General features: G+C 43.5%; 1 protein-coding gene across 6 annotated transcripts in view; it reads left to right on the top strand.

Annotated features, from left to right (window-relative positions):
• Positions 1-14,298, top strand: part of LOC146821982 (uncharacterized) — a 441,926-nt gene that overhangs the window by 144,681 nt on the left and 282,947 nt on the right. For all 6 annotated transcript variants that reach the window (XM_085613073.1, XM_085613071.1, XM_085613070.1 and 3 more), the window contains one exon: positions 2,690-2,864. In XM_085613073.1, the coding sequence (XP_085469199.1) occupies positions 2,740-2,864 (125 nt within the window). In that variant the 5' untranslated portion in view covers positions 2,690-2,739. The remainder of the gene's footprint in view (positions 1-2,689; positions 2,865-14,298) is intronic.

Here is a 14,298-nt window from a genome sequence, read left to right as displayed (position 1 = left end):
ACCAATGAGTAACAGTCTAATAAAGTTAGAACAAAAACAATTACTTGGTAATGGTTTACGAACATTAAAAACAATAGCGCTTTGATAAGGATTTATCACCCCAGAGATCAGACACGAAACATTATAAAACTTTAGCAGGTAGACACAGTGGACCACAGCCAAACCCCAGATCCTATCCACAGCTGATCTTGAATACAGAGGCACTCAACAGTCACAGAAAAGCAATCGTACGTCATATGGAGAACAAAGCTCCTACCTGAACTGCCAGTACATCCTAGCTTTAACCGGAAACATCAACGACAACTGACTGAATGACTAGAGTAATGAAAGTAAAACGGAACTTCAAAACGTCTGAAGATAGGGATGGCAATACACGTTGAAAACTATCGGCAGTAATGGCGTATGATCCAAGAGAAAATGTGATGTACATAACTAAAGAATAAAATGTTCAGCAAAGACCAACCTTAATGTTGTTCTCAAACTGTGAGCGTATGCGTTGTTTTGCGCCAATAAACTGGCATCGTATGGTGTAACAGCTCTTCAGCAATTAGGGAGCCAAGTCTCAAGACTTGGGTTAAATCCTAATGAGCTTTAGAATATGTATGTGTATATATATATAAATATATATATATATATATATATATATATATATATATATATATATATATAATCACTTTAAAAACAAAGAAACATACAAAAAAATAAAAACAGAACAGTAAAATATAAAGAAAAAGTACATTCAGAGGTAAACATTTTATTCGTAGGTGACAGGGCATTCTTACATAAAATAATTTAATTTGCCCATTATTTATTCATGTACGCCTGGCATCACCTAAACATTATGCCACAGCTATCCCTGGAGCACCTAGTCTGTTCTTCATAAATAAAGTGCTTACGATAAACTAGATATGCCATTGCAGTCCATCTCTATTAGGGTTTATCATACAGTGAACACACGGTGAGGTATAGTATGTTTCCCACATACACGATAGAAAGCATCTATCAAAGTTGTGAGAAACGTCTCACTGGTTGTTGGTAAAAGTGGCCAATGTAAGATTACCTGGACTTGATTTCAAAATGTAAAGACCTTCCATGCAATGGTTTTACAACATCTAGATGTAACTCCATATCCAGTAAAAATTTATAAAAAAGTTCAACACCATACGTCCAAAACGACCCTGAAGAACGTCCTTCTTTTCCCATAGCCAGAAATACATTTGCAACCATGCCTTTCAATTATCCTTCCCGGATAGAGCTAGTAACATATTCTGAGGGATCTAAAATAACTGACTCACTTCTATGTGGACAACAAGGTTAATCATCTACGTAAAACTTTATTGTAACAAGGGCACAAAAATCCAGAAACCAATCTGATCCATGGTCTCATTTTCTAGAATGTTGAGGGTAGTCCAGGACAGAAATAGGTAAAATCTGAAATAGACAAATGTAATTGACCTGACTAACCCATGTTGCCCACCCACCACACCAGTGAATATGTAAATATTCCCATTTAGATGAATAACATGAAAATGTATCTAACAGCAATCCAGAAAATATGACATGGCTCTGGCACTCATGAACCCAATAGTGGACACTCCTGGAACAAACCTTCTCTTGGTTCCTATTACACTGTCAATATTCCTAAGATGAACACAGGGCTCAGTGTGGTTAGTTTGACAATTGATGTTCAACGATGTTTTGCGACGTCTGCTGGTCGTCCCTATTCTTCTGTATGTCCGCATCAGGGCGGTGTCATGGTGATGGTACTCGGACACTTTAAGGCTACTGCCTCCTGGCAGAATGTAGTGAGGTGCCCCTAAGATTCCCGTATCTTACAGATATTCACCGGTCTTCGCTTAATGGGGCCCCTGAAAAGTAGGTTGTACCCTGCATAACACTCGGGCCTTGGGACATCATTGCATATACACTTTTCTCGTTCTCAACGTACAACTGCACCTGTCCTCCATTTTGCACCCAGATATATGAGGGGGGCCCTGAAGCTTTTTACTGAATGAGCTGTAAAAGCTCTGGTTGATCTGGGTGAGTTTATCACATTGACCACAGCAGAGGATTATAGGAATCAAGAGGGACTCCCAATATGTTTCACAATGGGATGAAAAACATACTTGAATTCCCATGGACATTTGCTTGCGCATTTCTTCAAATGGGAACAATTAACACTGTTTATTTGTCTGCTCTTAAGAAGAGAGGAGCCAAGTCACAAAGTTACTGATTCACCAAATTAAATGACAGCTTTAAAGGACATCTAATGAATGATTTGTCACTCCTTCTTCATTTACCTTTCTTCAAGTTTATTTTCATACTCTTGCTAAAGATTTGCATACAATCATAAGGTGATCCTAGTGTTACAATTCTTCTTACCGAGGAATGCCTTATTCTTGGATAGTCTAGTCTTCATCAGAGCGCAGAGGGTGGACACTCGCGAGTATATCCATCAATATCCGAGCAATGATCTTAACCGCTGGAAACTACAATCACTCCCAACAATTTTATTTCTGTGACGAGTTTAGGTTTCATAATTACATTTATGTATATTCTGTCCTAAAAGTTTTTTGCGGATTTTTTTTATCAAAGCTTCGTTATATTATTATTCCTTTTTCATTCATGAATATATTTTTTGAATGCATAATTTTACTGATCACCCAAAGCCTGTTACTTCTTCTTGTAGATTCACCTGCCGCTGGAGCTCATCCTGTTTGATACACCAGGCGCGCCACGATGGCGGGCAGCCTGGATCCCGCCATGGCCACTACCAGCCACTCCGTCTTCCAGTTGGCTCTGATGTCCACGGCCACCATGGTAGCCACTGTCCTCCTCCTGCTCCTGTGCGGATTGTGTAGGCGGTAAGCCATAATCATGTAGTGTTTTCATAGAAGTTAAGGGAAATGTCTTTTTTGACTTGTTTCTCATATCTTGCACGAGATCCCGATTGTGGCCTCCAAGGTCGGTCTGGGATCCTCGACTCAAAGGAGTCTGGCTTTCAGAGTGACCAACAAATATGCAAAGTGCCTCCATTGACGATCATTGTATTTACATTTACAATATATATATAGTATAAAGAACCTCGTGATGGTATTTCAAGCCACTGGAGCATTTCGTAGCTATATGGAGGTCACAATACGCTGTGACTTCCAATGTTGCCTTTTATGTATAGTTTTGGTTAATTTTTTCATTATAATGCATGAGTACAGTTGTCTCCCACCCATCTCAACTTGGGTCATGGTCCCTATAATGCAAAGTCGCTAATTTCACAATACTAGATAGATGTGTTCTGGTCAAGAAACTGCTTTTCATCCCTCTGCTGGCTCTGGTAGTATACAAGGGGACATCACTTCCCAAATGGTGTGATGACACTAAGGTAGTATTGTCATTTTCATGTTACATTTGTGCACTGATGTCATGACATCACTGCCTTCAATAAACTATATATACGTTTTTATAGTTATAGCTCACATGTTTCTATATGTTGTAGTAATTGAATTTTCATGAAATACAAGGATATTGCAAGTCCACAAGGACTTTGGTGACCAAATAGAGGACTGAGGCTAAACACTGTGGGTCGCTATAATGTCGCGGAGATCGGAGGATTTCTGATACCCTTCATTATGGATTCATTACGGTTCGTTGTCCGACACTAACTTTTCCCCCTATCTTCCATTCAGTATTGGTCTTATGCTCCCTCTTATTCAAGGGATTGTTTACCGGAAATGAGCACACACAAGGCATCACCACTGTGCAACACACCACCGTGCAACTTGTAATATAGAGCAATGATTATTGTAAGGAGGTTACAGTAAGCAAAACTTAAGATCAGATTTGGGGATTAAGACCACAGAATGAACACACTTATGTAGCCACGGGAGGGCGCCCCCTGGCTCTGATGGCCCCAAACCTGCCAAGTCAGAGCAAATCTACCCAAAGCAGGCAGCAGTGGGCTCCTACCTGTTGAGACCCAGATGTTATTTCCCAGGGTATTCCAGGTTATCGCTTCCTCTACAGGGGAACCATTGCCTCCCTTTAGAAGAAAGTTTGCATAAGATGCCCGACCTTCATAATGACCTTGAAAGATTACAATGGACCGCTTCGGAGAAGAGTTTCATTTAGTTTGTTTTGAAAGGTCAGTAATGAAAATTATTTAAATTTGAGGCGTTTATACAAATACTGATACATAACCTTCCAGTCACAATACAATACATCATCAAATATATATACAAACATATGAAGAAAATTAATTATCTATCCTCCGCTCCCACAATTGAAGACATCCCAACCTAATAAAATCCCGACCCTTACCCAGAAAGAGTCAGGCTAATTATACCCAGAAGATGACAAATCCAGTCTCTTTTGAACAAAAGTTGAGTTTATTTTAAAGAACTCAGAGTAGGAATGCCTGGACGACTTTTGGTAAGGGAGTTCCAAACTTTGACCCATGCAAAGTTTTCCTGGGTGTGTACATCACCCTGGCATCTTAGAATCCGTGATGGAGCGGAGTGATCTGGTGGAAGCCCGCGTGGTAGAGTGGGTGTGTTAATGTGTCCCGCTGAGATTAGTTGGCTAAACAGGCAAACTAAAAAAGTATTTCACGAGAAGCCACTGAACAGAAATGTTTGGCTTTGAAACATGATCTTCAAGCCACATCCCAAAGTCATTGCAACATTAAATACCAAATGCAGCCTGGTCCTCCATACTGCAGGGGATTCTACATGGAGAGAAATGGCAGAGTCCAGATGCATCTTAAAGGGGTCATTCAAAATATTGGAAACCAGTCTCATGACCTAGTTTTGCAACTTTAAGTATCAGCAGGCGGAATGGTATCCCGCATATAGTTATAAAGTGGCGAATAAGCGCATATATCGGAGGCAATACGTTGGGAAGTCCTAGCGTGTTCCATGAGAGAAGCATTGATAGCCCATGTCATAGAAATGGATTTCTCAGCTTGTGTAAGAAGTTTTTCACCTGTAGTTAATGCAAATAATGAAATATTACACTGCATTTCCTCACCCTGCTAAAAGCAAAGCGAGGTTCGCTTTGAATGTGCTTAGGTTCTTATTTTAGGTCTGAGCAATCTCCTTGAAAGATGTTGTAAAAAAACAAAATTCTAACACATGGTTTCAAAGGTTTAATGATTTTCCAAAGTTTCTGGGGCCATGATTACGGAGATAATATTATGGCCAGAATAGTTTGTAAACTGCTTAAGTGCATACTCTTGCTCCAGCACTTTACGCTCACACACTTCAAGTTGTTCTCAAGTGCATCCACAGTTTCCAAAAGAGCCAAAATCTCACCCTCCACCATCTCGACTGATGCGGTGAGGAAGGTGAGCTTTGTATCGTGTGCCCCTGCTCCCTTGCATTGCAGCATGTAACATTGTTCCGCCTGCTGCTGCTGAGCTGCTCTTGCAGTCAGTCAGTCGAGTGCAGCAGCAGAATGTCCCGCTCACCACTTCAAGTGGCAGAAAGGTCACATACTGTCACAGAAACGTTATCACGTGTCGCACAATCAATTAAAGGACGCAGAAATGATAGATGCAGCCAGGCCAGAGAGGCAAACTCAGAGGTTGAGTGACCCCTTCTGTTTTCAGCACCATCATGGCGCTTACACCACACAGTTCAACATGGCTGCCAATTAGTCTCTCAAAAGCTGATATCTATGGATAATGTAGGTCCAACTCTACTTATAGCTGATTGAGGTGGTTGTTGGCCTCCAATCTCACTACCAATCACTTCTTGGCAAAACTATGTGACCAAAAAGCAAATGGGCAATGTGTCGCAGAAAAAAAGAAGCTGCCGGGCAGATCTGGTCACAAGGGAATGATTTTGTTATTCTACTGCAAGCCACAGTTCTTACCAGTGCTGATGGTTGCCAGACACCCGTGCATTGTTGCCAAAGGTGGAATGGCCCATTCGCCAACGGGAAAGGAGGAGCAACAAAGATGCTGATCTTAACAACAAAGCTTATCTTGATTACCTTTGATTATTTGCTACTTCTTCTCCCACTGAGGATCCTATATTCTGCATAGTGACCACAAGTCTCCGGGGCTGCTGCCTTACAATACACCTGTCTGACAGAAACGCAGACTTAGAGAGGTGTGGCTCACTAGTTAGAGGCGGCAGACCCGTAAGCAGAGAATCGGCCAGGGACCAGGGTTCAATTCCCGACGCGGCAGGGTCGTGGACCAGGATCAAAACGGACTCGATAATTCTCGCCTCGGTACCTATTCTAACCAGGAACACACTCGGCAACTCTGGGCATTAAGCTTGCCTCATCTCTACAACGGCCCCCCACAGACGCCGGGGATGCCTGGTTTCACCTTGGAGATACCCAGAAAGGGACCATCTCACAGGGATAGCCAGGACAGGTTCCCCAGCGGTCTACAGCCCTGGGACGCCCCGTTGCTGGGGCAGCTGTGCGCTTTACAAGTCTACAGCATTTATACTTGAGAAACCTGAAACAAGAGATATTGCAGGTGAACTTTTTACAGACCTTCTTTGTAACACATTTCACCAAGCTCAGTTGGAAAGTGCTGCATTTTCATTCTCTCTAAATATCATTTTTAACACACTGCCATTGTCAACTGGCCTGCCTGCACTTCCTTGGTGTGACATCATCCCATTGCACCATATCAAAGAGCATTGACACCAGTTACATGTCAAATTAATCATTAAATCCTTCCTACTCTGACCTACAGTTAAATTGTCACTCCGACAAGACCGGCGTGTCAACATTTCTCAGCCCTCGACTTGGATATGCCATGTAAACAAAACAAAAAAACAGAACAGAACGTGGAAAGACACAGCCTAACCAGAAAGTAGCTGACCTTTGGAACAAAAATCTGCTCCCAGGGCTGCAAACTATCACAAATACGACCCCTAAGGAAGACTTAAATAAAGATAAGTTGTCAGATGTCATTTTTTTCAAGGGCTATATGTTAATGCTAGGTCCATATCTAAGCACGCCATGGAAGTCTGGGATCTTTTAGATGATCATAAACCTGACATCTGTTTTTTTACTGAGACATAGCTACACACACATTCCTCTCCCTCTCTAGCTATCGCCTTTCCCTCCGATTACACGGTAGTAAGGCTGGACAGAACTTGGAAAAGGGGTGGAGGGCTGGCCATAGACACCCGTCCCACCTTAAATTAAAAGTGCTGGACACAATATCATCTCCCGGTATGGAGTTGATGATTATATCTATTGAACCGGTCCATGACCATAAAGTAATAGGAGCAGTTGTGTATCAACCTCCGGGGGAAAATAAGAAGGCCTTTTGCGCCTCCCTATTAGAAATACTTGCCCCATACGTTCTGCAAACAAAAGATTTTTTTCTTTTAGGAGATTTCAATTTTCATTTTGATATGGATTCTAATACTGACACTGCTGACCTGCTTGCAGCTATGGAATCGTTAGACCTGATGCCTAAAGTAGTTTTTCCAACTCACTTAGCGGGCCATACGCTTGATAATATTTTTACCAATATCCCCAGCTTGAGCCTAGAACCTCCTCAAGTAGTAAGTTGGTCGGACCATAGGGCCCTTAGTTTTTTTTTTTTTTGGCTCCTAAAGGTTCGGACAAACCACAAGGGCGGAAAGTCACAAGTAGACAATGGAGGAAAATAACTCGCAAGACGTTTAGTACTGTATTCTTTCCTCCTATGTTCAATGAATGTCAGGACATCAACGTAGCTGTATGTAAACTGGAGTCAGAGGTAATAATGGCTTTTGACAAGATCGCCCCATGTAAAACTGTGACAATCTATGATAGAACGAGTCTGGCTCCCTGTTATTCCGATAGCTTAAAGACGGAGAAAGCTGCCTGCAGTGTAAGGAAAGAAAAGGGAGGAAAACAAAATCTGAGGAAGATGGACTGGCCTATAATATAGTACATAGGATGTACCTCAAGAACTGTAATACAGCAAGACGAACAGTCTTAGCCACTCGTATAGAGGAGGCAAAGGGTTCATCGAAATAACTTTTTAGGATTCTTAAGGGATTTACTACTCCTAGAGTAGCCACTTCTACCTGCCCCCCCACACAGAAATTCTGCGAAAAGCTCGCTATGCATTTTAAAAACAGGATAGATAACATCTATGACTCTTTTGAGCAGGTATCAGATAACCAGGAAAAAATCTTAATTATAGATAACCCCTCCCTAGTGAGACTGGAGACCTTTGCAACCATCACTAGGGAGCAGGTGCTACTACTTCTGAAACACATCAAGTCAGGCTTCCAGTCTGATATAGCCCCTCCTCATGTGTTATCTGACTTAGCAATGGAGCTAGTAAATCCCATAACTAAAATTTGTAACTTATCTTTAGTACCCTCCTCTTTTCCGGCTAGATGGAAAAAGGCTTTTATTAAACCCCTGCCCAAGAAACCATCTGCAGATTGTGCCAATCTACAGAATTATAGACCTATCTCGCTCCTCCAGGGCAGCTCTAAAATAATGGAAACTCTGATCAATCGCTAACTTTCAGATCATCTGGAACAGCATGACCTTCTGGATCCCTCGCAGTCGGGCTTCCGTGCTGGTTACAGCACGGAGTCCGCTCTGGTAGAGGTAACAGATACTATCAGGCTGCTACTGGTCGAAGGAACCCCAGTAATGCTGGTCCTTCTTGATCTGTCAGCAGCCTGTGACACCATCTCTCAAGAGAATTCTGTTGGATAGACTGCGAGAGATTGGTGTCACTGGGATGGCATTAGAGTGGCTGCGGAGTTTCCTATCGGCTAGATCTCAATGTGTGCAACTGGACACATTTGTCTCTCAGAACACAGTGGTGGATATGGGGGTTCCTCAGGGCTCCATTTTAAGCCCCACCAAGTTCAACATCTATGTGTCGTCTCTGGCTACCATTATAAAATCTTGTGGATTCCAAACCATTTCCTATGCGGATGACACTCGGGTGATAATCCCCATAGAGAAGGACCCCACGGTGACCAGAGACAGATTTAAGAGCTGTATGATGAAAATATCCACATGGATGAAAAGCAACTACCTCCAACTTAATTCCAACAAAACTGAGATCTTATTGTTTGGTAAAGCGGAGGATTTGTGGACAGACGAGTGGTGGCCTGAGGAACTAGGATTAACCCCCTCCCCAAAAAAATGGGTACAAAATTTGGGCATCTTAATGGATAATAATTTATCCACGGAAGAACATGTTAAAACCCTATCAGGTAAATGTTTTGGACTGATACGCACTTTAAAGAAGGTCTTCCCGTGGATTCCTCTCTCCGCTAGAAGGGTTCTGATCCAGGCACTGCTTGTCAGCAGACTGGATTACGGGAATGCTCTTCTGGTGCGGTTGAGGGGGGACCTGCTTTCTAGGCTACAAGTCGTTCAAAATACGGCTGCCCGCCTAGCCTTAAATAAACCCCCGCTTACGCCATCTTTACCGCTACTAAGAGAGCTACATTGGCTGCCTATAAGAAAGAGGGCACTTTTCAAACTTTTGTGCCTAGTTTGTAAAGCACTGTTTGGACAAGGACCTAAATACCTTTCGAAGAAATTTGAATGGTATACTCCGGCACGACTGTTAAGATCCAGTAGCCAAAAGCTTCTCCAAATGCCGACAATTAAAAAAAGTTAAGATGGGGGGCCGTGCCTTTTCCCATCTGGCTCACAAATACTGGAATGCGCTGCCCCTAGATCTGCGCTCATGCCCCACCATGACTATTTTGAAGAAGCACCTAAAAACCTGGTTATTCAACTGATACGCTCTGCTTTTAGAAGCCTGCCTCCCTAGTGCCGAGAGATCCCCTTGGGGATGATTTGTGCGCCATATAAATAATAATAATAAAATAACCAGTGGCGGCTCCTCGGCTAAGGCGGAGGAGGGTGGCCCCACTGCTTTTTGCAGTGTAATAAAAAGGAAAAATAAAATGATAATAACCAGAGGTTATTATCATTTTAGTTTTCCCCATTGTGGCGCCTTTGTGGGGCGGGACTGCTCTCAGAGCAGGGGAGGGGTGGTTTGCACTCCCTAAGTGAGCATGAGTGCTTGGCCGGCCCTCTTGGGCCGCCCAAAACAGTTATGAGCTCATATGGTGTTCTCCATGCAGGCTGCATTACAGCCTGCGTGGAGAACATGCCCACCCCTCCAGCCCCTGGCTGAGCACCGTGTCACGGCGTTCAGACCAATCACAATGCTGCATTGCAGCAACGTGTTTGGCTGCAGGGAGCCAGGGAGCCTGGGAGTCTTGGTGCTTCCTTCCTCCCCCAAGAAGCCTGGAAGAGGATGTAGGAGAGCTGGCAGCTGGCAGGCCAGCCATCCGGCCGAGAGGTAAGTGTTTTTTTTTAACCTATTTCCCCCCCACCTCTTCCCCCAACCCTGCTCACTGCTGCGAACAGGTAGCAGCTGCTGCTGAGCCTAACTATAAGTATTGAAAGTGAGGGATCCTATTTTATATGTAAGTAGCTGTCTGCAAAAGCAAACATCAAAAATCCTTCATGAGGAAATCAGCAGAATTACTCAGTCATGAAGTGAGAAAGAGGGGACGCCTCACATCCAGCGTCTCGATACCCTCGCGGGTGACGAGAAGCGATCTACAAATGTACTGATTGATTGATTGATCTGTGCATCTCCAAGACGCAATGAATACAACAAGGAAAGTCAATAGCATTTGTTATAATTGGCAAATGTGCCTGAAACTTGAGTTGGAACACTGTGATGAAGCATGCCACCCTAGGGAGGGGAGGGCATTTGTCCTTTAAATAGAATTACATACGTGACCGCCAGCTGAGCACCCTTGCATTTGACTCGCAACCACCAGCACCTTACCCTGAAATTCTACTAAACTAGCAGAAATATCGGAGTACCCTTTCTTGGATCAGTTATGCTGGGTGTGTATAATAAGTTGCCTGCCGCTACGGTCTTAAATTACTACGTTTTACTAGTAGCAGTATCATCAAATCTATATTTAGCAAGAAACGGCAAGCTTCTTCCCCAGCACTGGCAAATGCGTTTAAGAGCAACTTAGCTGTAGAAAATGCAAACCTACTTAAGTGCCTAACTACATTTGATACAAATATGGTCAGAGTAAATAAATATATGGTATAAATAAATATTTAATGGTTCAACCGCACAGTTGGCTGAGCTGTGGAGTGGTACAAAGGTGGCCGCCACCTTCCTCCTCCACGCCACCCCTCCCTTTCACTTCCGATCCTAGCTATGCGGATTCCGGTCCTAAGCAGTGAGTGTTTTACTTCCGGGTAGACCCCAGATGGAGGCCAGGCACCTGACCCTCAAGTTTTATTTGACTTGGTTAAAGGGTCCATCAATTGGAAAGGAAAAAATAAATTTTCTACTTCGCTAACAATGATCAACAATGGGCATTTTTGATTGGTACTTTCTTTGATGCCAGCTTGGGTTTTGAGATGTATTGTGACATCATTCGAGGGCTGGTCCCTTTTTTTTGGGGGGGGGGGAGGGTGGAGGGGGGGTTTGATAATTCAAACTAGGATTACAAGATGCAGTAATGTCCTGTACATGTCAATCAGTACAAAAGCATATCACAGTTGCTGTAGAAAAAAATAACAATGGAACATATTCCATGTATAGGTTTACGACAGCCAGGCTGGACATGGTGCATAGTTACTGTTCAATATATGCCCTGACATGATGTATAACAGGTCTCTTTAATCTATTTACCTGCTGCCTTCTCATAAATCAAAATTTGAAAATCGAGCTCAAAGGATTTTTGAATTTTTAACTGTTCAGGTGTTGATCACACTGACTTCAGTTGATTAGGGATGTATCTTGGTCAGTAATACTGGGGAGGGGGTCAGCTTCCGCTTTTCCAACAATCACTCTGGAATGTCATGTTAAAGTACATTATACAACAAGCAGGGCAGGAGCAGCGCTTAAGGGTCCGTGGAAAGGGAGAGCCGTGCAGGTTCTTAGGGGTACTTCATGGAAGGAAACACAGTATTTTGCAAGAGAAGCAACATTTTTGAAGATTGTCAAAACAGAGAGGAAGAGAGAGTGTGTTTTTATGTGTGTGTGAGTGGATGTAAAAATCCCAGGTGAAATCCGACAGGCTGTACTGTTCCATATTAAGCACAAATCACTACTCAACTTACACATTGTACATAACACTAATATGAATTGTATTGCAAAAAATCTATATTTAAAATAGGAATATTATACGGGAGGCTAGGGAAAAGAAAAACAAAAAATAACAAGTAAATGCACTATCAGCTTTTGTCATCCATACCGTACTCCACTAATTGACCTAGGGGCCTAACTATGAGTTTGGTTGTGTGGGAGTGGGCCACCATGCCACCGCCCCACTCCCACACCACCAAACCTCACCGCCAGCATCTCATTGCCAGCCTCCTACCAGATTACGAGTAATTTCGTGGTCTGGTGGGCGGTCGTTTGACGTTTCCACGACGGTGCCTATTAAAAAGGCACCGCAATGGGAGCGCCAAAGCGGTTTCTGCACTGTATGGAATATTACGTCCATACTGTGCATGATGGGGGGTGCATGCAGACAACGCCATGAAAAGTGAGGCGGTCAGGAAACCCGTAACATGCTTTCCAGTGCCGCAGCAGCACTGCCAAGTATATTGTGGCCTCTGACTGCTGCGCTACCACCAGGGATCGCGGATCCCTGGCGGTTGCGGCGGGTCGTAGTTGTAATACAGTGGTCGGACCGCCGGTGCGGCTGTCCCCGACCGCCACTGCACCTCATTGCGAGTTTGGCAGTCCTATGGGCCGCCAAATTCTTAATCGGGCTGCTAGTCTATTGACACAAAAGACGCTTTCACATAGTACCTCTGTACTATATTGTTAAGTTCTGAAGTAAATTTACATTCGCATGAAATTTCTGTAAATTCTTACTCTTTCACTTTGTGTAACAGAAAATGTTGTGTGTGACGGTGACTTACACTGAGCTAGCAACATTGACCCCGTGATTTCTGAAACTATATGGGCAATACATTGAGATGGTATCTAGCATACTTTTTCTAGGCAAGCTCAGTCACAGCATGCGTGCACTTTTCATGCTGTTGACCGCCCATGTGCAATGCACACAAAATCTTCAGTACTCGTTAATGAAATTCAAATTAAGCCTTGCTCCTTAGCCCACCCTTCCATACCGCACAGAACATAACATACAGCTCACTCATGCAGGCCAATAGTTCAGGTGGGAGATTCCCCATTTTTTAAGCAAAATATGGCTTTATTTTGGCTGTCTATCATCTAAAATTGCCTCTCCTTCAATAGAAGCCAATGGGGGAACTACATTCTACCGAATGTTTTTTAAAAATCTCCCACTTTCCTCTTCTAAAATGTTGGCATGTATGCTCACTGTTCCTCTCAGACATGCACACGATCACCACGCAGTGAACTTATACATGAGTCGTAAGACCTGTGAGTACAGGGCAGTACCAGAATCCGGCTTCTAATGCCCTGCCGCTGCTACAAAGCATGGTTCCTTTTAGCCTTTTCACTGCCCTTCCTTACAAGTGGCAACACGCCTGAGCTGAAGCCTATTGTGCATGATGGGCACACCCATTGAATCTTAAGGTACACATATTTTCCACATCAGGGGATAAGAACAAATACTCTGGCAACAGTTTTCAATCCGGCTCTCTACAGGCGGCGCAAGCTGTGAGATTTATTTGTACTGTGGCGGCCATCTTGGACTCGCAGGATTGCGCTTGTTTTGATAAACAGCGAGGGCAATACAAGCGTTTTTCAATTACAGTGAAGGGATGAGGCTGAGCTGCTTACCTCCGCATTCTCCAGGATAAACAGTTCCTAGCACGCCTAGTCATTTTGTTTATCAACACATATACTGTGAAGATGCATTTGATAACTTCATTTTATTCTCAGTCTCGTTTAATCAATATCTGGCCCATGAGAATGTTGGGATACTCACATAGACGTCAAATCACAAATATGCCAGGGGTAGAGGAAGTGAGGTCACAGGGCTGACCCCCTTGCCTTCACCTTGCCTCTCAGCAGGTATTGTCCATCTATTGTGTCTGCATACAGGCTAAACGGGGCAGGTGTTTGGGTTTCACGGTGTAGTTCCCGAATTGCAATCAGGGCACTCTATTCCACTGGGTGCACCATGTCCAGACTTGGGCAGTGCAACCTATTAGAGCATGAGCTGTGAGCAGCGCATTACTGAAATGTGGATCAGCTGTTTGAAGCAGCTGTTCCACCTTTCACTGCAGGCGCAGACCCAGCTTCACATTCAAAGGGATATCCCAGCAGTCGAGTCCAGTGAGTGGCTGCACCCATCTGTAGGAGAGTACCTGGGG

Source organism: Triturus cristatus, chromosome 6, assembly GCF_964204655.1.
Source record: "Triturus cristatus chromosome 6, aTriCri1.1, whole genome shotgun sequence".
In the NCBI taxonomy this organism is placed as follows: domain Eukaryota; kingdom Metazoa; phylum Chordata; class Amphibia; order Caudata; family Salamandridae; genus Triturus; species Triturus cristatus.
The sequence above is the reverse complement of the archived record's forward strand: the minus strand, read 5'-3'. Positions and strand labels throughout refer to the sequence as shown.